A 26,265-nucleotide genomic window follows, 5' to 3' on the forward strand; every position below is an offset into this window, starting at 1 on the left:
TAGGAGATGCCAGAAGGAACTTAGTTTACTGATATGTTGAATCTATGAAGGAACTTTCCTCAAAGAGTCAAGAATGTTTAGTCTTTAGTCTTTTTAGCCATAGTATAGGAGTGTTTGGTTAGGCTTTACTTCTATCCACTTTATACTGGGTTGTAACTTTATCCACCCTACATCTAAAGATTAGAAAACCTTTGGCTAGACTATGCAGGTATTCTGTGTGACTCATGGAAACATAAATGGGAATAATCTTCACTAAGTAAATAATGGCGGCTAATCTATATTGATAAGGTATTCTATCCATATTTGATTCATACTTTAGATACTTGGTTTTCCTGCCACCTAATGCCTGTGTGACTTTGGACAAGCCATTCCTTTATACCTCAATTTTCTTATCTGTAAAATGAAGCAGTTGGATTGAATGAGTAGACAACTAAGGGTTCTTCCAGCTCTAGATCTATGATTCTGCTTCCCTAACATCTCTCCAATTTCTCCTCTTAGTGTTACTGCCTGACTTCAGGCTTTTATTACCACTTCTTTATTTGAAAAGTGTTTTTATTGCTGTCTTCTGCCTAACATCATCTTAATCCTCCCCTACCCCTAGAGAGCCATCAAATATAACAAATAGTATTTTTTAAAGACAAAAGAAAGAAAAAGAAGAGGGAAACATTAGGACACGTGATCACTACATTGAAAATTCTGAAAATATGTGCAACACCTGTAGACCATCCACTTCCAAAGGAGCGAGCGAGTTGGGAGTATCCTCTCATATCTCTTTTTGAGTTACACTAACATTGCCTTTCTAAAGGTATTATCTTGTCCCCCTCCAATTCATCATCTTTAATATTGTCACAAAAATAATCCTAATGCATATATCTGGTTATGTCACTCCTCTTTTCAAAAATTTCAATTGACTCCCTATTACCTTAAAACCAAATTGAAATATCACCTCCATGAAGCCTTCCCTGATTTCCCTCTTCCTTCTCCAGTCAGTAATATTGTTTTCCTTAGATCTCACATACCTGTCTAATGTACTTGCATGTTATTTTGCATTGTTTATGTCTGGGTTGTATCAGCCTGTTAGATCATAAGTTTCAGGAGGAGAGGGATCCTGATTTATAAAACCTTTTATCTTTCCCTACTATCTACCAGAAGTGCTCTGCACAGAATAGGCATTCGGCCAATATTTATTGAATTGAGTGGAGTGGTGAGATTGTAGTAGAAAACTAGTAAGAAACCTGTATTAGAATGCCGGGCCCCTAAACAATACATGGTGCAGTAGACTAGCAGTACACCAATTGAGAGATCAGAGGGGCTGCAGCTGAAAGTCATTAGCTTGGATTTCACTTAATTAAAATTTTGAGGGGCAGCTAGGTGGCGCAGTGGATGAAGCACTGGCCTTGGATTCAGGAGGACCGGAGTTCAAATCCAGCCTCAGACACTTGACACTTAACTAGCTGTGTGACCCTGGGCAAGTCACTTAACCCTCATTGCCCTGGGGGGGGATTTTTTGGGGGGTAGTTCTAACTTTGCAAGTTACATTTTACTTTTGTGATTTTACTTTTTACATGGGTTAAAGTGAGCCATTGCTAAACAAGTTAATATTGGAAAGAAGAAAGAAATATTTGATCTGAGAGTTGAAGGTTAACAATGCAGCTGGCTCTGCATGGGGCATCATGTACACTGATTCAACAATGACTGTGATAACTTTTGAAATATCAAATTTTTTGAGTAATATAATGTACAGTCCATCTCTTCCCTACCCCCTCCCCCTTTACCATCTGAGCATTATTTATTTATTTTGGGGCCCATCCTGTGATGCAGCTACTGTTCTGCCTCTTAGGGTGATATTAAATAGTTAAGTGACTTGCTAAGGGTTACAAAGTTTGTGTTAGGGTATGAAGTTGAACCCAGATCTTCACTTGAAGGCTGACTCCAATATGTCTTGCTGCCTTTTCCACCACAATTATCTATTTCTTAGATATTTAAAGGGACTGTGATTGTGTCTTCACCAATCTAAATCCTAACTCTTCTAAACCTTGTCTTTGTGAATTGTGATTGGGGGGAAAAATGATTGCCTGGTGGCTAGCCTGATGATAAGATTCTGAATTAGGTTGCTCTTGGAATAACAGATCATTTATTGTCTCCAAGTCTATACATAAAGTTTTTCCTATTAACTTCTGTATTGGTATAGTAGAAAGAGTGCTGAACTGGCATCAAGAGAGACCTAGGTTCAAGCCCTAATTTTACTAGCTTATAAATTACTTGACTTTTCTGATCCTTTTCTCATCTGTAAAGCAGGGATAATAATTCCTATATGGTGTGTTAGAGATCAAATTAAAGCACTTTTCAAACTTTAAAGCCATAGATACCATTTATGGGAACACCATCATTAGATTATAGATTTAGAGTTGAAAGGATCCTAGAAGTTATCTACTTGGAAACAGAGACCTGGAGAGGTTAAGTTATTTATCCAAAGTTGCACAGGTGGCGAGGGGAAGTCAGAGCTGGAGTCTAGCCCCTTTGCCTCCAAATCGGTTATCAAGCTGCAGGAGGTTACAATCGTTGTCCTAGTCACTCAGATTAATAACCTTGGAATCATTTGTTGAGGTTCCAAATACAGTCAGTTTTGCTTCCTTCCACATCATCTCTCCTGCATCTGTCTTTCTTTTTTTAATCCACTCACAGTAGGGCTGGAATAGATAAACTCTAAGGTCCCTCCCAGTTCTCAATCAAAGATCTTATGATCTTGTGGCCACAACTCTAATTTCAGGCCTTCATTAACCTTTCACTTAAACTAATGTAGTAGCCATCTTACAGATTCCTCTGTTCTGTCTCCTGAATCCCCAATCTATTTTTCACATTATTGCCAGTACTATCTTCCTAAAGCATGTGGATGGCCATAGTACTTACCTGCTCAAAAACCCTTAGTGGTTCCCTATTGTTTCTAGGATAAAAAAGATTCAGATAAACTCAAAATACAAAATAATCTGGCATTGAAGACCATCGATATTCTAGTACCAACCTACCTTTTGAGCCTTATTTTCACATTGTTCTCCTTCCTTGATTCTATGTTGCAACTGAATTGGACTAATCACTCTTTTCATGGCATTTGCTGACTCCATGCATTCATACAGACTCCCTTCTTCCCCCTCCCCCCCTCCAGGATGTTTGCCCTTTTCATCTGTTTCTCTTGGAATCCACCCCCCCCCCCCCCCAAGGCTTAGCTCAGGTGCTGCCTCCTCTGTGAAGCCTTACCTAAGCCTCCCAGGTGGTTTGTTTGGGTTTTTTTAACTCATTACATTTTTCTGGAACACTTAAATTTCTTTTTTGCTACCTTCATTCCCTGCTTTGTCTCTTATATAAACCTACCTGTATATATTTTGTTATCATTCCATTAGAATATTAGTTCCTTGAGTGCAGGGATTGTTTCATTTTTGTCTATATCAGCAGTGCCCGCACATCCCCAGGCTCTGGGTGGGCATTTAATAGACGTTTGTTATATTGAATTATATGGGAACATGTCAGGGATTACCCTTCATTGACCTATGGTTCACTGAATATGTGGGATAGTAATGAAGTGGCATTCTTTTCACAGTATTCTCCAAGCCTAACTTTAAAGTCATACTGATTTTCGGGGCAGCTAGGTGGTGCAGTGGATAGAGCACCGGCCCTGGATTCAGGAGGACCTGAGTTCAAATCTGGCCTCAGACACTTGACACTTACTAGCTGTGTGACCTTGGACAAGTCACTTAACCCCAATTGCCTTACTAAAAAAAAAAAAGAGGTAAAGTCATACTGATTTTCAAATTAGAATGAATTAATGATATTTTACTAAAAATAGCTTTCATGTTGGTACTATTATAAGGCTAAATAGGGCTTGAAATTAAATTTCAATTAAATAGTTAAATTTGAAAAAGGCAAGCAAGTAAAAGTTATAAAAGGAGTATCCTTTAGCATCTTGTTTTAACTGGTGACTGGTGGGAATCACATTATCATTGGAAATGGTAGCTAAAAAAACTTGTCTCATCTTCTCATTCCTTCTCCTTAGTCTGTAACTATATCAAATGACTGGAAACATACTGCTTTTCCTAAGGTGTACTTAACAGTATGTGACTAGGGATGATCTTCTGCCTATCAGATATCCCATCCGTCACTTGGAGCTCAGGATTATAGGCTGGATGTTGCAACCAGTCCTGTAGGGAAACCCAGAGAAGCCATTGTCCTGGGACACAAGCCCAAAGGGCTTTGAACTTGGAACTTGGCTCTATTCCTGACTCTGGGTTTTCCCTACCTTGCTACAGAAGGCTCCTCATGCAGGAAGTTCACTACACCCCTGGACTTCTTTTTTTTTTAATTTAATTTTATTATTTTCTAGTTATATATTACATATAAGGATTTTTCAACATTTGTTTTCACTGGATTTGTAATTCCAAAAAAATTTTTTTCTCCCTTCCCTCCCTCTTCCCCAAGACCCCTGGACTTCTCATACTCAAAAAACACTCTGCCTCTGTGGTCTTTCTCCAGTTAGCTATTTCCTCCCAGAAAATTCACTTTAAGGAATGAGTCCAGGCCTGCCATGTAATAACAACAGTAATGATAGCTAGCTTTTGTATAGTGTTTTAAAGTTTGCAGAGCTCTTTAAATATGTTCACTCATTTGATCCCCACAGCGAACCCTTTAAGGTTGGTGCTGTTAGTCACGTTTTACAGATGAGGAAACTGAGGTCCCTAGAGGTTAATCAACTTGCTCAGGTTCATACAATTAGTTGTGTGTAAGGTGAGATTCAAATTCAGGTCTTCCTGGCTCCAAGTCCTGCACTTTATATTGTATACCGCTCTACCTAGCTGCCTCGAAATGATTTCATTCTTCTGCAGACCCCCTTCTGACTACTAGCTACCTTGATGTCTCCAGGATCTTTCCCATCCCCCCCTTACTTTTCAGCTTCCATTTATCTGTCGTCTGTCTTTCACCAATTACAATGTAAGCTCCTGAAGGCTGGGGCTGTCTTTATTTCTGCTTGTATTTGTATTCTCAGTATTTAACATAGCTCCTGGCACATTAGTAAGCACTTAAAATGTTTAAAATGATCTTACTTGACACTGCTTTCTGTTGATTAGTATAACTTCTAAATTTTGATTTCTAAGATTATTCTTTATTATGTTGTACTTTACCTTTTCCTCCCACTCTTCTATTTCCAATTTCCCATTTTTTCCCCCCTTGGCTGAATTGTTTTTTTTTTAATTAATAAAGTATTTTTTTTCCGTTACATTGTAAAGATAGTTCTCAACCTTTGTTTATACAAGCTTTACAATTTCAGATTTTTCTCCCTCCCTCCCCTCCCTCCCCCCTCCCCTAGACAGCAGGTAATATGATATAGGTTATATATATATATATATATATATATATATATACACACATAATAACATTAATCCTATTTCTGCATTAGTCATGTTATAAGAGAAAAAAAATCAGAGCAATGATGGAAAACCTCAAAATAGAAAAAAAACAACAGCATCAAAAACAAAAGAAATAGTATGGTTCATTTAGCATCTATACTCCGCAGTTCTTTTTTTTTTTCCCCTGGATTTGGAGATCCTCTTCCATCACGAGTTCCCTGGAACTCTTCTGTGCCATTGCATTGGTGAGAAGAATATAGTCCATCACAGTAGATCAACACTCAATGTTGATGTTACTGTGTACAATGTTCTTCTAGTTCTGCTCATCTCACTCGTCATCAGCCCATGCAAGACCCTCCAGGTTTCTCTGAACTCCTCTTGCTCATCGTTTCTTATAGCACAATAGTATTCCATTGTATTCATATACCACAACTTGTCCAGCCATTCCCCAGTTGATGGGCATCCCCTCAACTTCCAATTCTTTGCCACCACATAAAGAGCAGCTATAAATATTTTTGTACATGTGGGTCCCTTTCCCCCTTCCATGATTTCTTTGGGAAAAAGACCCAAAAGTGGTATTGCTGGGTCAAAGGGTATGCACAGCTTTATCGCCCTTTGGGCATGATTCCAAATTGCTCTCCAGAATGGTTGGATCAGCTCGCAGCTCTACCAACAATGCATTAGTGTTCCAATTTTCCCACAGCTTCTCCAACATTTATTATCTTCCTTTTTTGTCATTTTAGCCAATCTGATAGGTGTCAGGTGGTACCTCAGAGTTGTTTTAATTTGCATCTCTCTAATCATTAGAGATTTAGAGCATTTTTTCATATGGGAATAGATAGCTTTGGTTTCTTCATCAGAAAACTGCCTGTTCATATCCTTTGACCATTTCTCAATTGGGGAATGACTTGGGTTCTTATAAATTTGATTTAGTTCCCTATATATTTTATTTTTTTTTTTGCCTTTTTTTTTTTTTTTGGACGGGGCAATGGGGGTTAAGTGACTTGCCCAGGGTCACACAGCTAGTAAGTGTCTGAGGCCGGATTTGAACTCAGGTACTTCTGAATCCAGGGCCGGTGCTTTATCCACTGCGCCACCTAGCCGCCCATCCCTATATATTTTAGAGATGAGGCCTTTATCAGAAGTACTGGCCTCAAAAATTGTTTCCCAGCTGTCTGCCTCCCTTCTAATTTTGGATGCATTGCTTCTGTTTGTACAAAAAATTTTTAATTTAATGTAATCAAAATCATCCACTTTGCATTTTATAATATACTCTGTCTCTTGTTTGGTCAAAAACTGTTTTCCTTTCCAAAGATCTGATAGGTAGACTATTCCTTTCTCTCCTAATTTACCTATGGTATCACCTCTTATGTCTAAATCGTGTATCCATTTTGACCTTATTTTAGTATAAGGTGTAAGATGTTGGTCTATGCCTAATTTCTGCCATACTATCTTCCAGTTTTCCCAGCAGTTTTTGTCAAATACTGAGTTCCTATCCCAGAAGCTGGAGTCTTTGGGTTTATCAAACACTACATTACTAGTGTCATTTACTACTGCATTTCCTGAACCTAGCCTATTCCATTGATCTACCACTCTATTTTTTAGCCAGTACCAGATAGTTTTGATGACTGCCGCTTTATAGTAGAGCTCCATGTTTGGTACTGCTAATCCACCTTCCTGTGAATTTTTTTTCATTATTTCCCTGGATAGTCTTGATTTTTTGTTTTTCCAGATGAATTTTGTTATTATTCTTTCTAGCTCTATAAAATAATTTTTAGGTAGTCTGATTGGTATGGCACTGAATAAGTAAATTAATTTAGGCAGTATTGTCATTTTTACTACATTAGCTCTGCCTATCCATGAGTAATTGATATCTTTCCAATTATTTAGATCTGATTTGATTTGTGTGAAGAGTGTTTGGTAGTTGTGTTCATAGAGTTCCTGGGTTTGTCTTGGCAAGTAGACTCCCAAGTATTTTATATTATCCACTGTTACTTTGGATAATGGCAGAATTGTTTTTACAGCAGGTAGGGTTGTCTCAGACCTATTCTGTATGTTCACATTTCTTGCACTAGCAAGTTTGAGTATAGTGCCAGGATTAATTGTTTCCAGTTTCCAGTTTTTGCTTTTAATTATTAAGGATCTGCCTTAGTGAAAAGTAAACTTCCATATTTGGAATTAATTTTTAGAATTCCCTTGAAATTTTACATGTAATCTTATAGTTCATACATAGGAACATTGATGTGCTTTCCTATAGCAGAAGCAGCTCTGCTTTTGGAATCAGCAACTTGTTTTCAAGTCCTTTCTCTGACACTTGTTAATTGTAACCTCTAGATCTGTGGAAGGAGCTAATGGACCACCCACCTTACAGGGCTATTATCAAGAAAGCAGTAGGATACAGTGGAGAGAAGGCCAGATTTGGAATCTGAGCACACTGTGATTTAGATCCTGGCTCTTAGACTTTGAGCAAGTCATTTATCCTCTGTGGGCCTTGGTCTTCTCACCTGCCAAATGAAGGGATTAGACTAGATGGCCACTAAGGTCCCTTCTAGCTACAAATCTGTGACCCCTTGGAAGCTGTTTCTAAAACTAAAAGTACTGTACAAATGAAAATGTTTGCTCATATGATAAGAGGGATGCAAAAGGAGAAGACAGTTTCTTCTAGCATTTGTAAACAATGATGTTTTCATTTGTAATCTTTCATATCATATGATGAGTGCATACTTCTTAATAGAAATTTATATTGAGCTGTTTTCTCACAAAAACTTCACTAAACAAATGCAGATGATTATTGTTTTAAGAATTGCTTGCATCCAAAATTAGAAGGGAGGCAGAAAGCTGGGAAACAATTTTTGAGGGCAGTATTTCTGATAAAGGCCTCATCTCTAAAATATATAGGGAACTAAATCAAATTATAAGAATCCAAGTCATTCCCCAATTGAGAAATGGTCAAAGGATATGAACAGGCAGTTTTCTGATGAAGAAACCAAAGCTATCTATTCCCATATGAAAAAATGCTCTAAATCTCTAATGATTAGAGAGATGCAAATTAAAACAACTCTGAGGTACCACCTGACACCTATCAGATTGGCTAAAATGACAAAAAAGGAAGATAATAAATGTTGGAGAAGCTGTGGGAAAATTGGAACACTAATGCATTGTTGGTAGAGCTGCAAGCTGATCCAACCATTCTGGAGAGCAATTTGGAATCATGCCCAAAGGGCGATAAAGCTGTGCATACCCTTTGACCCAGCAATTCCACTTTTAGGTCTTTTTCCCAAAGAAATCATGGAAAGGGGAAAGGGACCCACATGTACAAAAATATTTATAGCTGCTCTTTACTTGGTAGCAAGGAATTGGAAGTTGAGGGAGTGCCCATCAATTGGGGAATGGCTGGACAAGTTGTGGTATATGAATACAATGGAATACTATTGTGCTGTAAGAAATGATGAGCAGGAGGAGTTCAGAGAAACCTGGAGGGTCTTGCGTGAGCTGATGATGAGTGAGATGAACAGAACCAGAAGAACATTGTACACAGTATCATCAACATTGAGTGTTGATCTACTGTGATGGACTATATTCTTCTCACCAATGCAATGGCACAGAAGAGTTCCAGGGAACTCGTGATAGAAGAGGATCTCCAAATCCAAGAAAAAAAAAAAAAAGAACTGTGGAGTATAGATGCTGATTGAACCATACTATTTCTTTTGTTTTGGGTGCTGTTGGGTTTTTTTTCTATTTTGAGGTTTTGCATTACTGCTCTGATTTTTTCTCTTATAACAGGATAAATGCAGAAATAGGATTAATGTTATTATGTGTATATATATGTATGTGTATAGATATATATATCTATATGTATATGTATATAGATATATAGATATAACCTATATCAGATTACCTGCTGTCTGGGGGAGGGGGGAGGGAGGGGAGAGAGGGAGAAAAATCTGAAATTGTAAAGCTTGTATAAACAAAAGTTGAGAACTATCTTTATATGTAACGGAAAAAATAAAATACCTTATATGTAAAAAAAAAAAAAAAAGAATTGCTCGCAAGGGGTAGCTAGGTGGCGCAGTGGATAGAGCACTGGCCCTGGAGTCAGGAGTTCCTGAGTTCAAATCTTGCCTCAGACACTTAACACTTACTAGCTATGTGACCCTGGGCAAGTCGCTTAACCCCAATTGCCTCACAAAAAAAAAAAAAAAAAAAAAAAAAAAAAAAAAAAAAAAGAATTGCTTGCACGCAGTTTTTATTATTTCTAAACAGGACAAAAGAGTGTGTGAGAGCAACGGATTATCACTAGGATAAATGCATAACAATATCTTTTTCCTTTATTTGTTATATTGGGACAAAGTGGAGATTTACAGGTAGGCAAGGTAGACAGCTGTCTTGAACATTAAGGGGAGGGATACATCAGGGAACATCTACAAAAAATTTACTTGTTTCGTTACTTTAAAGCAAAGCTTCTTAAACTGTGGGGTCGAGTAACTGAATGTGGGGGTTGTGAAAAGTTTGGCAACAGTAAAAGGTTTTGTATAACTATTTTATATACCTACCTACTGAGGGTTGAGTAAAAATTTCTCAGGCAAAAGGGGTCACAAGTGGGAAAAGTTTAAGAAGCCCTGCTCTAGGTAGGACTTATTGCTTCCTGGGTCACTGGGATCATAGCAGCATAGAATTTAGAGCTAGAAGGAATCTTAGAGACTATCTTTAATATATAAGGATAGTCCTTTTGTTGACATGGGTGTTCCATCTAGTGATGCAGCACCAGACCCCTTTATAACTCAGCAGATCATCTTTGACAGTTTCTGTGCCCAGAATTGATCACTTTGCTGTAAGTTAGTCATGAGCATTTCTGAACTTAGCTTGCTTAGTCCTTGGAAGACAGATATATCAGGCCCATACCTAAAGCCTTCCCAGTTAAATAGGGCCTGCCAGAGCTTGCACTCAGCTCATGTAGATACCTACAAAACCAGGGTCATCATTTCCACACAGTGAGGAAGCATCAGAGTAAAATTTTAGTGGTGGTTAAAAATACTTTTCTATAATGCTACGTTTTTCTGTGGAATAATTTTGTAATGTATCAAGTTTCTTGTATTTCATTAAAGGCCCAAATCTTGCAGGAAATAGTAATACAAAGAAGGTACAATTTTCAACTCTCTCATAGTGGTGAATACTTGCATGGTCCTAGTGCTTTGTGTTGGGGATAGAGTCTGTCTATCCTGGTAGTCTGATGAGACAAGAGGAAGGATTTTTAAGGGTCTTGCTATACTACTTTCTATCCCAGGTATGCAAAAGGACCATACCATTAGAAAAAGAAATCCAAGGGGCAGCTAGGTGGCGCAGTGGATAGAGTACTGGCCCTGGAGTCAGGAGGACCTGAGTTCAAATCCAGCCTCAGACACTTAACACTTATTAGCTGTGTGACCCTGGGCAAGTCACTTAATCCCAATTGCCTATCGGAAAAAAAAAAAAAAAAGAAATCCAGGTCTATAAGTATGATGTGATGGTAACTGCAGTAGTAAGAATTATTTTTGTTTAGATTTACTTTTCTCATCACTCACTTCCAATATAAACATGAAACTAATTCATGGTCCCAATTTTTAAATTTTTTAACACATGTTAAGAGGAGTCCTCCAATTGAGCCCTGCTATGTGGTATTTCATCTTGGTAGGTAAGTGACTCAGTTCTTGAAAGTGAACACAAGTTCTGGCAAGTCCTACCAAGTTGGAAAAGATTCAGGAATAGGCCTCTGAGAGGTGGAGGACAAACCTAGCTCACTTCAAAGAGATTTAGGTACAGCCTGAAGCTTGGCTACTAGATGATATATATATATATATATATATATATATATATATATATATATATTTTTTTTTTTTGGCTACAGCAACTAAGGACTGCCCACTAGGAGTCTTTCAGTTGAAGGTGTACTCACATTGATGAAATCAGAGATCCTTAAGTGTTAAAGTAAGTTGAGGGAAACAGTGATTGTGGCAACTAGTGAGAGATTCATGGTCCTTTATTCTCTAAGGGAACTTTTTCTACCTTTTTTTCTCACTCTATTTCTCCACTGTCATTTCTGGTAACTTATATAAAGGACAGAATCCATACACAAATATGCATTGCTTTACATAATACACATACATTTTTGACAAGTTATTTGTAGTAGGAGAGTTGGGGTTTCCAGTGGTGATTCCTTTCATGATGTAAATAGCTATACCTAGTTTCTTTGTTTTAGGATTTCAGATTTTCATACATTATAAATTTTTTTTTGGTACATTTATTTCTTAAAAATGGGAATGTACTGTGAGTATACCTGCCAAGACAAATTCAAGAGCTACATGAACATAATTATAAAACACTTTTATACAAATAAAGTCAGATTTTAATAACTGGAGAAATATTCATTGTTCATGTGTGGGCAGAGCCAATATAATAAAAATGTAAATTTTACCGAAACTAATCTACTTCTTCAATGCCATCCCAATTGAATTACCAAAAAATTATTTTCTTGAACTCAAAAAAATAATAATAAAATTATTTTGGAATAGCAAAAGGTTAAGAATGTCAAAGGAATTAATGGAAAAAAATTTGAAGGAAAGTGGTTTAGCAGTACCATATCTTAAACTATATTATAAGGCAGTAATTATTTTTTTTTTGGTTTTTTGGTTTGGGGTTTTGTTTTGTTTGTTTTTTTAGTGAGGCAGTTGGGGTTAAGTGACTTGCCCAGGGTCATGCAGCTAGTGTTAAGTGTCTGAGACTGGATTTGAACTCAGGCTCTATCCACTGCCCCACCCAGCTGCCCCAAGGCAGTAATTATTAAAACTATCTGGTACTGAGGGCAGCTAGGTGGCACTGTGGATAAAGCACTGGCCCTGGATTCAGGAGTACCTGAGTTCAAATCCAGCCTCAGACACTTAATAGCTGCATGACCCTGGGCAAGTCACTTAACCCCCATTGCCCTGCCAAAAAAAAAAAAAAAAAAAACCCAAACCAAAACAAAAAAAAAAACTATCTGGTACTGCCTTCTGTGTAGACATATAATACATAGAAGTCAATGATTATAGTAGCCTTGTGTTTGACACATGCAAAGATTTAAGCTTTTGGGATAATAATACATTGGTAAAAAAAAATTGTTGGGAAAACTGGAAAACAGTCTGACAGAAATTAGGTATAGATCAATATTCTACACAATTTACCACGATAAGGTCAAAATGGATACATGACCTAAATATAAAGGGAGATAGCAGAAAAAAATCCTAGAAGAACAGTGAACACATTACCTATTAGACTTATGGAGAGGAGAATTTATGAATAAACAAAATGGAGAGCATTGTGAGATGTGAAATGTGTAATTTTTATTACATGAAATTAAGAAGTTTTTGTACAAATAAAGCCAATGACCCAAGATTAGAAAGAAAGCAGAAAATTGGGAGAGGGAGGATTTTATAAATAGTTTCTCAGATAAGGGCCTCATATCTCAAAAATATAGAGAACTCTGTCAAATTTGTAAGAATTTCCCAGTTGAGGAATGGTCAAAAAAATATGAACTGGCAGTTTCTTTCTTTTTCTTTTTTTTTGGGGGGGGGGTTGGAATGAGGGTTAAGTGATTTGCCCAGGGCCACACAACTAGTAAGTGTCAAGTGTCTGAGGTTGGATTTGAACTCAGGTCCTCCTGAATCCAAAGCCAGTGCTTTATCCATTGCGCCACCTAGCTGCCCCTGAACTGGCAGTTTCTTTTTTTGTTTGTTTCTTTTTCTTTTTTTTTGTTTTTTGGGTTTTTTTGGCAGGGCAATGAGGGTTAAGTGACTTGCCCAGGATCACAGCTAGTAAGTGTCAAGTGTCTGAGGCCGGATTTGAACTCAGGTCCTCCTGAATCCAGGGCCGGTGCTCTATCTACTGTGCCACCTAGCTGCCCCTGAACTGGCAGTTTCTTAATGAAGAAATTAAAACTATATATAGTCATATAAAAATGTTCTAAATCATTATTGATTAGAGAGATGTAAATTAAAACAACTTTTTTGAGGAACCATCTCACAGCTATCTGATTGGCTAAAATTATAGAAGGGGAAAATGACAAATGTTGGAGAGGATGTGGGAAAAGTGGGACATTAATCCCCTATTGGTGGAACTGTGAACTGATCCAACATTTTGGAGAGCAATTTTATACTCAAAGAGTTATAAAATAGTGTATATCCTTTGACCTATCAATACCACTATTAGGTCTGTTTCCCAAGGTGAACAGGAAAAAGGAAAAAGAAGCTATATGTTCAAAAATATTTATAGCAGCTCTCTTTGTGGTAGCAAAGAACTGGAAATTATGGGGATGCCCATCCATTGGGGAATGACTAAACAAGTTGTGGTATATGATTGTGATGGAATACTGCTGTGCTACGAGAAATGGTGAGCTGATTGATTTTAGAAAATATGGAAAGACTTGCATGAAATAATGAAAAGTGAAATGAGCAGAAGAGAATGTTATATATAGTAACAACAATATTTCTTGTTCAAAGAATAATTGTGAACAACCAAGTTTTTCTGAATACTATAAATATTCAGATCAGGTATAAAGAACGCATGAAGGAAGATGTTATCCACCTCCAGAGAAAGAACTGATAAAAAGAAGTATACATAGTATGGTTTTACATATATTTATACATCTTTGTTAAATGGTGGCCCTCTTTAGTGCATGTTAGAGAGGAAGGGAGGCAGGCAGTTCAGAATTTGAACTATAACCAAAAAAATTAAACTTAAAAAAATGGGATTATATATTTTAAACAAGTTTGTCTTAGTTCAGCCACTCTAAAAAATCTTAGTATTATAGTGAAATGTTACATAATTAAAATTGGATATTGAGAATGGTTTATGCTATATAAGTTTGTAACCTTGATTTGTATTATATAATTGGTATTTCATCAACTGAAACATTTACTTAACCCGAACTTTTATTTGGTTTTGAGTTTGTTTCAATGATCCAAGAATAATTTTGACCTTCCTGGTTGATAGCACCATTAAGCTACATGAGTGCTTTTAGATAATTGCATCACTTATCTCCCTGTAATTAAAATAACTGGAAAAAGGACTTCTTTTTACAATATTGAGACCATAAAATGAAGGAAAAACAAGAAGTCATTCGTTTCTGTTTTTCATACAGATCATGTAAGTGTGTTGCTTCAAAGAAAAAATTGAGGAAATTTGATACCTTTTTAGGATTGTATAGAAATGATTTTTTTTTCAATCTTAATCCTTGATGATACTTATTCGTTTCTATGCATGTTATCCTTTGCCAACGGTGTATTGAAAACATTTGATTGTCTCCTTTTTTGGAAAAGTTTTTGCTATACTTTTATTTGCTATGAAACCTGGGGTTTGTTCCTAAACAACTTCTAGTTTACTAGTTTTAGTAAAAAAAAATTACCTAATAAAGTACATATTTTGTTTATTGTTTGGTGACTGTTCACATGACCTGACATTGTTGGCTTCTCTATTTGTTCCTATTTTCATCTCTGAACTTAAGGTGTATGTATATATGTATGTGTGTGTCTATATACATATACATATATGTAGAGAGACACACAAACATATATATATATATACACATATGTATATATACACGTGTATGTATGTGTGTATGTATTTTACTTAGACCCAATTATCCCAAAGGAGAGAATGGATCCTTGTAGTCTCTATAGAAACACTCTACTTTGAAAGGGTATCTCTTTTACAAAACAAACACAACAAAATTAGTAGTGTTTGGGAAAGATAGATTTTCATTTAGGAGATAAAAGAATCAACTTAACCTGTCTTCATGATGAAGTCCCCTGAGTCAACTTGCATTCCATTTTTATGATGTGTTAACAAGATAGGCAACCTGTTATGGTAGAAGGGTCAGCATCAACCTGGATTTAAGTTCTACTGGCTGTGTAATCCTCAAGTTAGTTGACCTTTTAATGTCCCAGCAACTTTATAATTAAAAGAACATTGTTGATTTTTTTTTAATGAAGAAGCATTATTTTTTGTCCCTTCTGCCTTTACAAGAACAACAACAAAACACACAACACAAAAAACCCAGAAACAACAAAAATCCCAAACTCTAATAACTTATGCATAGATGAGCAAAACAAATTTTCACGTTAGTCATGCCCAAAAATGTATGTTTCATACTGCCTCTTGAATCTATCACCTCATTTTCAAAAGGTGTGTAAGCGTACTTCCTTGGTCTTCAGGGTCGTGATTAGCCATTTCATTTGTAATAAAACCAAACAACTTTCTAGGAATATAAGTTATAGAAAAGTTATTTCCTCATAGGGAATTTTTACCCTGGTGCTATAGGTCCTGATCCATCAGAAAAAAAATCCACACTTCTTAAGAATCCTTAAATTCTTTAAAGAGTTCTTGAGTTTCACTTAAAATATAAAATTGACTAGGAAGAAAAAAATATATAGATCTTTGGAACTGAGAACTTTCACTTAGGTATTCCTAGTGCCAACAATTTCTTGTTTGATTTTGATTTATTACATAGCTCAAAATTAGCAACTATTTACTAATTTTAACCTATTTCAGTGAGAAATCTTCAGTGTTTACAGGTAGTAGAATGTTATATAGAATATGCTTTTATACTCAGTTGTATAAATTTCTGGAGAAGTGGAAAATGGAATGTAGCTCTATAGTCTATATGTAGCATTGACTTTGGACAGAGGTTGTTAATAGTATCATAACAGGATATAGGGGGTGGCAAGTAGGAGTGATATCAAACTATTGCAGTTTAATTTTTAAAACTAGATATTCTACTCTTCATACATTTAGAGATGGTCTCAGAAGTAAATATTGCTATGTTCGTGCCTGGTAAACATTACTGTGGTGTCATGTAACTAGTGGACAGTTTTGATAGCAAACTAACTCACTCTGAAATATTTCAAAATTGTTTACTATGTATAAATACTATCCAGTTATGAGTTGTTAGTTATGTTAACTCCGTTTTAGAACCAAGAGAGCAACTTTGCCTTTTTCATGTCTGAAATGCCAAAATTGATTTGGTTTCCATCCAAGATACAACATGGAGGTGGGAGAAAGTCAAGTTCCTTGGGAATGTTGAGGATGAATCATAGAATTGGAAAGAAAGATGGAGCATCCAAAATGGAATTAAGGGAAAGTAATAGAAGAAATTACCTTTTAGAGTAATTTGTTACAAATTTTAAAGTGTGTTTTCCTCAAAACAGCTGTTGAGGGTTAGGTAGTTCAGGTATTATTATTCTCATCATACAAATGAGGAAACTCATGCTGAGAGCAGTGGAGAGGCTGGGCTAGAATGACAAGCTGAGCCCTCTCATTCCTTGTCCAGTGTCACTTTACCAGTAAATAGAAGTACATGAAAAAGTAAAAGGAGGAAATAGTAACTTTAAGAACTGACTTTCCTTTGCAATGTTGGTAAATTTATTTTCACTTCATTAAAAATAAAGCTGTTCTACAGCAGAGTTAGCATTTAACAGTGTCACCAAGGAGGATTTATGAGGAAGACAGACTGGAATTACCCAGAATAAATGGGATTTTAATCTGTATCAGTGAGGAAATGTCCATACTGATCATAAAATCATGGATCCATCAAAGCAAAATAGAATTTGAAGTGAAAATTTGAAATGTATCTTTAAAAGGGCCAATCAGCACTTAATTTATATGAAAAATAATTGATTCTTTTTTTTTTAACTAGTAAGGTATTCTGACTTGACTTTTTTTTTTTTTTAAAGAAATGGCTACAAGCAACTGACCTGACTAAAGAAGTATACCAGCATCTAGCCCACTATGTACCCAAAATATACTGTAGGGGTCCCAACCCTGCTCCACAGAGAGAAGATATGCTGGCACAACATGTTTTGTTGGGACCCATGGAATGGTATCTTTGTGGTGAAGATCCTGCATTTGGATTTCCAAAACTTGAACAAGCGAACAAACCTTCCCATCTTTGTGGTCGTGTTTTTAAAGTAGGAGAGCCTACGTATTCTTGCAGGTAACACATCTTCCTCCTAAAATATTAACATATTTTTACTTGAAAACTTTAATATGTTTATTTCTATTTTCCCATATCTTATTTTAAGAAAATAATTAGAACATTCCTATACCAAGCACTTATTATGTGCCTATTATAACCATGCTGGAAATAGAAACAAAAGAACAAATTCTCTGCCTTCATAAAACATACATTCTTTTGGGGGATACAACATTTACAGAGATAATCAAGTACAAAAAAATTTGAGGAGGGAACGAGCAGTAGTAACTGGAGGCAACAGGAAAGGCTTCAGGGAGGAGGTGGTAGCACCTGAGCTGAGCTAACAGGTAAACTCAGGATTCAAAGAGGAAATGGTTAAGAGGAAGTGCATTCCAGTTCTGGAGGCCAGCTTGTGAAAAGGCATGGAGGTGGGAGATGCAGTGTCTTGTTTGGAGGACAGCAAGTCTGTCAGTTTGGTTATAATGTAGAGTGCATGAAGGAGAGTCTTGTAATATCAGCCTGGAACAGTAGTCTGGAATCCATATATAAAGCATTAAAATGCCAAGAAACAATTTTTGCCTACTATAAAAAAAAATAGTGTCTTCAACAAATATAAAATGTTCACATTCGAAGTAATGAGATGTACATTGTAATAATAGTTGTTTCTTTGGGTGTTTGATACTGCTACCTGTTAGAAAAGTCCTGAAAGCTTTGTTTAAAATGGGTTACTGTTTCTGTTTTGTTCCCTGGCCTGCTGGCCTATTTATTACTGTTTCTCAGGGAATCCATGCTCACTGCATAGAGTATAGAAGTAAAGTATTAAAGCATTTCTTTTGCTTTATCGGATTCAACTTTGTGCATAGTAGCTGTTCAAGTTTTTTACTATTGCCCACTATCTTTTTAGAAATAATTTTTCATTATAAACTTACTAACAATCTTAATAACTATGAATAAATGAAATAAAATCTAGACCAAAATCTTGAGCTCCAAACTATTTACATTTTGATAAAAATATAAACTTTAACAAAATGCTAACAGTAACAACTTAATATATTCCTGTTTTATCTCTTTTCCATCTGTGTTCTTAAAATTTTTGTTGCTGTTAAATTTGTGTAGTTTTCATTGTGTTTGTTACTTTCTACTTTTTTTTGCTTTGCATTATTTCATGTATCATAACATTTCTGTGTGTTTTTTGTATTTGTCATTTTTATTGTACAATAATATCACATAACATTCATGTATAGCAGTTTACTTGGGTATTTCCCAACCAGTGAGCCATTTGGAATTTGATTTTTTTTCTCTTTAGACAGCTCTAAATATTTTTGTATGCATTCTTAGGACGTCCCAAAAGGTAGGAGCATTGGAAATTATTTTGTGACTCTCACTTTATGTTGCTAGATTTTTCTCCAGAAAGACTGCACCAACTTATATAGCTGACCAGTTGAATAATAGTATAATTGTTTCTCCATAACCCTGCCAGCATTGAATTTATCATCTTAAATTATTTTAATGGATGTAACACAGTACTTAGATTTTTGGGTTTTTTTGCTTCACATCTCACTTTGCGATAGAAAGTTTGAACAATCTTTCAAGTGTTTTTAATAGCTTGTGTTTACTACTGTGAACACTTTAACCATTTATACATTGGGGAATTGGTTTTACTGTTGTGAATTTGTATTAGATATATTTTATGCAGAGTTTTTTTCCTTCAGTCTATTCTTTTTATTTTGAATATGAGGATTTTGTCATGCTTAAAGCACTACTCTTAGTTTATCAAAGCCGTCTCTTTGTCTCTAGTAATTTTTTCTATTTGTTAAAAATACTGTTCTTCTAAAACTGAAAAATTTAATCTTTATGATTTGGCTTTTTATATCTTGATATTGATTCCATTGGAATTTATTGCTGTATGTGTTCTGAAATATGAATCTAAAGTTGTTTTTGCTAAATAGCTACGCAATTTTCTCAGCAATTTTATTGAATCTTTATTCAATGATTCTTTTCCCCAATGTTTTGTAATCTTATGTTTATCAAAAACTGACTTCTAGATACATTTGGTTCCTTTGTGTTCTTTATTATGTCCTATTGATATATTTTCCTATTATTTACCTATGATTTTGTAATTTTGACCATTACTGTATTTTTATAATGTATTTTGAAATAATAGCAGGGTAAATCATCCTATATAAATGTTTTCCTCCAGAATTCCTTTTGATATTCTGGTCTGCTTTTCTTCTATAAATTAAGTTTTATTGATATCTTTTGTTTTTACACCACAGTCTGTTTTTCAGTGTACCTTCTCCCTCACCTTCAACCATCTTTGTAACAAAGAAAAACAGTTAATTAAAACTGACACAGTGTCCATATCTGATAGTATATGTAATATCTTGTACTTCTCTCCTTAGAGGTTAAGGTATTATTATCTGTTCACTGAGATAAGGTTAGTCATTCCAGTTATTCAGAGTTTGGTTTGTTTTTAGCCTTCGGTTTGTTTACATTATAATTATCATAGGATCATAAATTTAGATCTGAAAGGTACTTTGGAGGTCATCGAGTTCAACTCCCTCATTTTATAGATTGCAGTGATTGAATCCAGAGAAGTCAACTGACTTCTCCCAAGGTCACAAATATAGTAAGTAGCAGAGCTAGGTCCTCTGTCTCCATATATTTCCACTGAACCACAGTTCCTCTAGTATGTTGTTCTCCTGTTTCTGTATTGGTTCATAAAGTTTTCCTATGTTTTTTAAATTTCTCATTTGTTATTTTTATAGCATAATCATTTTCATTAATTTTAATATACCACCATTTGTTCAGCTGTCCCCAACTGATAGACATAATTTTTTTTTTCCTCTGATAAAAATTACTGCTATAAAAATTGCTGCTGGTGTATCTGGAGAGCTTTCTGTTTTTCAGGTTATATATAATATATAATATGTGTGTACATGTTTGTGTATGTATATGTGTCTGTATATGTAGCAAGCCAGTAGTGGGATTGCTAGATCAGAAGAGAGTGAACAGTTTAGTGAGTTTTCTTGCATAATTCTGAATTGTTTTCAGAATGATAAAACATAGCTCTAATGGCAGGGGAGATTGCTCTTAATATTTTTTTTTCCCCTTGATCTTCTTGCCTGATTGTTTTTTCTTTTTCTTTTTTTTTCTTTTCTTTTCTTTCTTTTTTTTTTTTTGCTGGGCAATGAGGGTTAAATGATGTGCCCAGGGTCACACAGCTAGTAAAGTGTCAAGTGGCTGAGGTCGGATTTGAACTCAGGTACTCCTGAATCCAGGGCTGGTGCTTTATCCACTGTGCCACCTAGCTGCCCCCTGATTGTTTTTTCATATACATTTTGTTAATATCTTTTCTGATTCTAGAAAGCTGCTGATTGGCATCTTGATTGATATTGCATTGAATCAGTAAGTTAGTTTGGGAAATATTAATGTTTGAGCATATTGGCTCAATTTAGCCATGGACAGGAGGATATCCCTCCGTTATTTTAATTTAATTTAATTTAATTTAATTTTTTGTGGGACAGTGGGGATTAAGTGGCTTGCTCAGAGTCACACAGCTAGTAAGTGTCAAATGTCAGAGACTAGATTTTAACTCAGGTCCTCCTGAATTCAGGGCTGGTGCTTTATCCAGTGCATCACCTAGCTGCCCTAAAATCCCTCCATTATTAATTTCTTACTTTATTTCTTATCAAGTTCATTTACAATTTGACTTTATTTAGGTCTCATGTCTTGTTAAGTCAGTGACCAAATATTCAGTAATTTGGTTATTTCTCTTTGTATCATCTTTTTCTGATTTTTGTTAGTGATGTGTAAAACCAGATAATTTTTGTAGATTTATCTCAGACTTCGTTAATTTGATAACATTATTCATTATCAGTTAATTTGTTTAGCTTCTTATTTAGTCAGAAAGCCCATGTAATCTGGAAATATGGATATTTTAAACTTTTCATTGCCAAAATCACTTAATTTCTTTTTCATAACTTTTTTGCTAGAGCTAACATTTCTAAAATTGTTAAATAGATGTGTTAAACTGGACAACCTTGCTTATCACCTCTTGTTAGTGTGAATGTCTCTAATATTTCACCTTTCAATTAAAATTCAACAAATTTTTTTAGTCATCTAATTTCAAGGGCAAAAATTAAATAGTCCCCATCCTTAAGGAGCTTAACCCTTTGTCTAAAGACAATGAAGCATGAACATAAATAACAATAGTACAGGGAAAGTTGATGAATAAGAGGTCTTAACAATTGGGGAGTATCTGGGAAGGCTTCATAAGAGGAAGCTTCTGATTTGAAGATAGAAGATAAAGTTTCCATAAGATGGAAAAGAGGAGAGAGTTCAGTCTTAGTTATATAAATAAGTTAACAAATAGTAATTTGTTAAAGGAGCATTGAATTATCAGTATGACTACTGAGATAGTTTGGCTAGAGCTTAAAGTTCTTAAAGAGTAGCAGTATGAAACCAGTCATTCTATGTAATGCTGGCTCTTGGTTTCAATAGTATATATTTTTAATCTAATTAAGAAAAAATAGTCTTTTTCTATATTTTGGGTTTTTAAAAAAACATATTTTGTCCAGGTTCTTTTCTGTTACATATATCACTGCAATCATATAATTAGAACTTTTATCTTATTATTTTTCTCATAATGAACCATTCTTACATTTCTGGTATATATTATCTTGGTTGTACTAAATTCTTTTTAATATATTACTGGATTCTTCTTGCTAACATTTAGTTAAATATTTTTGTACTTTTATTCATTAATGATACTGGTCTATAATATTCTTGGTATAATTAGCATTACAGACAGAAACCTGTGGTCGTTATGTTTAGAAATAGTCTATGTCATATAGAAATTATTTGTTCTTTAAAGGTTTAGAGAAATTAAATTGTCTTGGTCCTGATATTTTTTTTTCAGGCGAGTTCTTTAAAGGTCTGATTTCTTCTGAAACTATTTTCTTTAGGTTGTCTATTTTGTTTTGTTTTGTTTTTTAGTGAGGCAACTGGGGTTAAGTGACTTGCCCAGGGTCACACAGCTAGTAAGTGTTAAGTGTCTGAGGCCGGATTTGAACTCAGGTACTCCTGACTCCAGGGCCGGTACTCTATCCACTGCGCCACCTAGCTGCCCCTGGGCTGTCTATTTACTATTTTTTCAAAGTGGCATTTTATATTTTTTTTAAGATAAACTACTTTTAAGTTAACATTTTTATTAACATAAATTTCTTTCTTTTTAAAAAATAATAAACATATTTATTTATAGTTTTGAGTTCCAAATTTTATCCCTCCTCCCTACCCTACTCTCCCCATTTCCTGAGACAGTAAGCAATTAGATATAATAAATTTCTGATAAGTGGTGTGATTTCTTTCACTCTTGTTTCTAATTTTGAGCTTTTTGTAATTCTTTTATAAAATAGAATGTCTTAACTATACATCAATTTCATTGAGCCTTTAAAAATAAGCCAGCTTTTTGTTTTAACAATTTGTTTGCCATTTTATTAATTTTTATTTTGATGTTTATAATCTCCCTTCTTTTCTTTGGGGTTATTACTTTGTTCATATTCTAATTTCTTTTTTTTTTCATGTTCTAATTTCTTAAATGTAGATTCAACTTCCATTTGTGTTCTCTTTCTCAGTCAGTTCTTTGAATTTACTATGCTTAGTATTGGGGAGATAAAAAGATGAAAAATGGCAGTCCCTGTCCTGAAAGAATTCATAATTGGAGGGTTCGAATATTTCTTTGGTGCACTGTATATTTCCAGGCTTTTCTCATATGCACTCTCAAATATAGCCAAACTGAACTTTCTTCTTTTCTTGTAGCACATTTAGTGTTCTCCTCCATGCCTTTGATATGTAATATTTGTTGTTGTTTTGATGGAAGTACCCTTTTGACATTTTTATAATTAGTTTCTTTAGTACAGGCATAGTCTAATAAATTACTTTTAAATGTCCTTGTGTATTTGTATATAACTTTTGTTTAATTGTATGCTTATTGAATTGTGGTCCATAAATGTAGTACTTAAAATGTCTGCCCTTTTAAATTGCTTAGGACTTTTCTGTACCTAAGAACAAAATCAGTTTTTGTGAATGTTCCATGCGTAACCCCAAAATGTATGGTTTTTACTTTAACTTCAGTTTATTCAATGATTTGTTCAAATCTATAACCTTAAACATAATTTTTAAAACATGTTCTGATAGAAGGGTGGTAGAATCTGCTACAATAATTTGTAATTTATTTCTCGCAAAAATTTGGACTTCTTTATAAATGTAACTGCTATATTATTTTGTATATATATATTCAAAATAAGACATTTTCTTTTTGAAATTTCATTTTATCACATTAATTCCTAACTATATCCCTTCTCCTGCTCCCTATGAGACTATCCATTGTAACAAAGATTAAAAAAGAAAAAGAAAATAAAGCAGTTCATCAAAACTAGGCAACACATCAGACAAATATGACAGTATATGCAGTATTCCACACTCATTGTCTTCCACCTCTATAGTGAAAGGAGGGAGACTTATTTTCTCAACTCTTAGCTAGTGCCAGGCTTGGTCATTATAATTTTAAAATACTCAGTTTCTTTTTTGGTGTTGTTATTGTGCATATTGTTTTCCTGGTTCTCCTTTATTCTATATCAGTTCATATAAGTCTTCCCATCTTTTTCTGAATTCTTCACATTCATTCCTTAAGGTATGGTAATATTCCATTTTATTCATGTATGATCATTTGTTTGTCCATTCCTCAATCAGTGGGGACCTACTTTGTTTCCACTTCTTTACTAACCTCCCCCCCACCCCAAGTGCTGCTTTTATATGTTTTTATATATTTGGGACTTTTCTTTCTTTGACCTCTCCTAGCAGTGGGATTCCTGAGTTAATGAGTATAATGAGCATTTCATTCAGTTGGTTAGAAAAAAATGAACCATAATTCCAAATTACTTTCCAGAATGGTTGAACCAATTCAGAGCTCTAGCAACAGTGTGCATGTCTTCCCATAGATCTCCAATATTGACTATTTCCATCTTTTATCATTTTTGCCAATTTTATGCTCATTTTCTGTGGTGCCTTTAAGCATGATATGCTTTTCTTACTTATCTCTCAGCACTTTCTGTTTTGAATTCTACATCATCAGCTACCATCAGTGCAACTCTAGATTTTTTTTTTTACCTAGACCTAGCATAATGCATTTTTTTGTGGCACTTTGAATTTGAAATCTTCATAGGAGTTAGTTAATAAGATTTAGAGATAGAATAAGTTTTTGAAATGATCAAGTCAACCTCTATCTTATAGTTTAGGAAATTGTCTCTTTTTGGAAAATGAATGCTTTCTGTGGAAATGTATTATTGAATTCTATTTTAAAATCAATCCCATAGTTCTTTTATTGAGGAATTTATATCTATTTATATTCAGCTGGTAAATTTTCTTGCTACTCATTTTATCAGAAGGAAATAGCAACTTTCTTATTTTACTTTGCTGTTTCTAAATCAAAATTAAGAGTTAGTAAGGTATATAGTGGATAAAGAACTGACTTGGAGTCAGAAAGACCTGAATCAAATCTGATTAATCAAATCTGAATCAAATTTCTGATACATACTAGTTATGTGACCTTGGGCAAGTGCCTTAATTTTTCATTGCCCCACCCACATTTCAAGACCACAAGTTGCAGACGGCTTGTTGGCCCAGGGAGTTTCTTCACCAGGGGCCCTCCATACTGATTAAGTCATGGGTCCAGATCAAAAAAAGAAGTTAAACTTAACAAAAGAGTGTTAAACACAATTATTAACTCTGTAAATATCTTGTTAATAGACCTTAGAGATGGATGATACCTTAGGGGTCATCTAGTCGAATCCTTTCCTTTTGCAGATGATTAAACTCATCTGTAAAAGAAGTACCAGGAGTCCCAAAGAGATGAAATGACTTGCCTAAAGTCAAAGCAGTGGTAAGTAGCAGAGCTGGGATTCTAACCCCCAGGTATTTTCCAAATCAAGTGCTCTTTTTACTGTACCATGTTCCAGTTGTCCCTTTCTCTAGGAGCTTAACCTTGAAACTATCTCTGCACCCACCCTACCACCATGAAAGATTTTTTTGAAATTTGGTTTTCTTCTCCATGAGTTCTTTAAAGTCATATTGATTTTTTAAATGTTTGTCTTTATTTTTAAAAAAACACAAGATTTGCTGGAAATCTGATTCTTCGAGGGCCATGTTTTAACATTTTTATTTATGGCATGTTCCTCTTACTTTATTCTTGCTTTTTATAGAAAAATCATGTGAGATCTTTTTATGATAAGTAATCTCTTTCTTCCTTCTGACAGCTTGAAAGATTTTTTTCTTTGTCATTGTAGTTTTGAAGTTTGACGGTGATGTGCCTGGGTGAGTTGAATTTTGAGTTTCTCCTTGGGTTCTATGAATTCTTTCTATTTTCAGAATGTCACTTGTTTAAATAGTTCTGGGAAATTTTTTGGTATCTCTTGAAATAATGATCAGATTTTTTCTTTTGTTATTTTATGTGACCCCCAATAATTCTGAGGCTTCCTTTTTAAATTCTGTTCTTTAAGATCTTCACTTGCATTAGACCTTCCTCATCTTTCTTAGTTAAATTATTTCGGGGGCTTATTTTTCTGTTTCAGCAGCATTTTACGCCATTCTATCTTCTACTATATTACTTCTCCTTTTGTTTGCCTTCATTGATAGTTGTCAAATTCTCCGTATTATTCTCCCTTGTACTGAGTTGTATCATCACTACTTAACTCAGATCTTTTAGCAACATCAATTATTTTATTTCTCATCATGAATTTTTTTGCTGATTTCAATCCTTCTTTGAATGTGTCTTTTATCTGCTTAATTTTATACTTCAGGATTTCTTGCATTATTTCTAATGCTGCTATT

General features: G+C 34.8%; 1 protein-coding gene across 2 annotated transcripts in view; it reads left to right on the forward strand.

The window, feature by feature from the left end:
* The window catches only part of UBR2 (ubiquitin protein ligase E3 component n-recognin 2), a 154,402-nt gene that overhangs the window by 2,700 nt on the left and 125,437 nt on the right, over positions 1–26,265 (forward strand). For both annotated transcript variants that reach the window (XM_044000706.1, XM_044000705.1), the window contains exon 2: positions 17,138–17,397. In XM_044000706.1, the coding sequence (XP_043856641.1) occupies positions 17,138–17,397 (260 nt within the window). The remainder of the gene's footprint in view (positions 1–17,137; positions 17,398–26,265) is intronic.

The sequence above is a fragment of the Dromiciops gliroides genome, chromosome 4 (genome assembly GCF_019393635.1).
Source record: "Dromiciops gliroides isolate mDroGli1 chromosome 4, mDroGli1.pri, whole genome shotgun sequence".
NCBI lineage: Eukaryota > Metazoa > Chordata > Mammalia > Microbiotheria > Microbiotheriidae > Dromiciops > Dromiciops gliroides.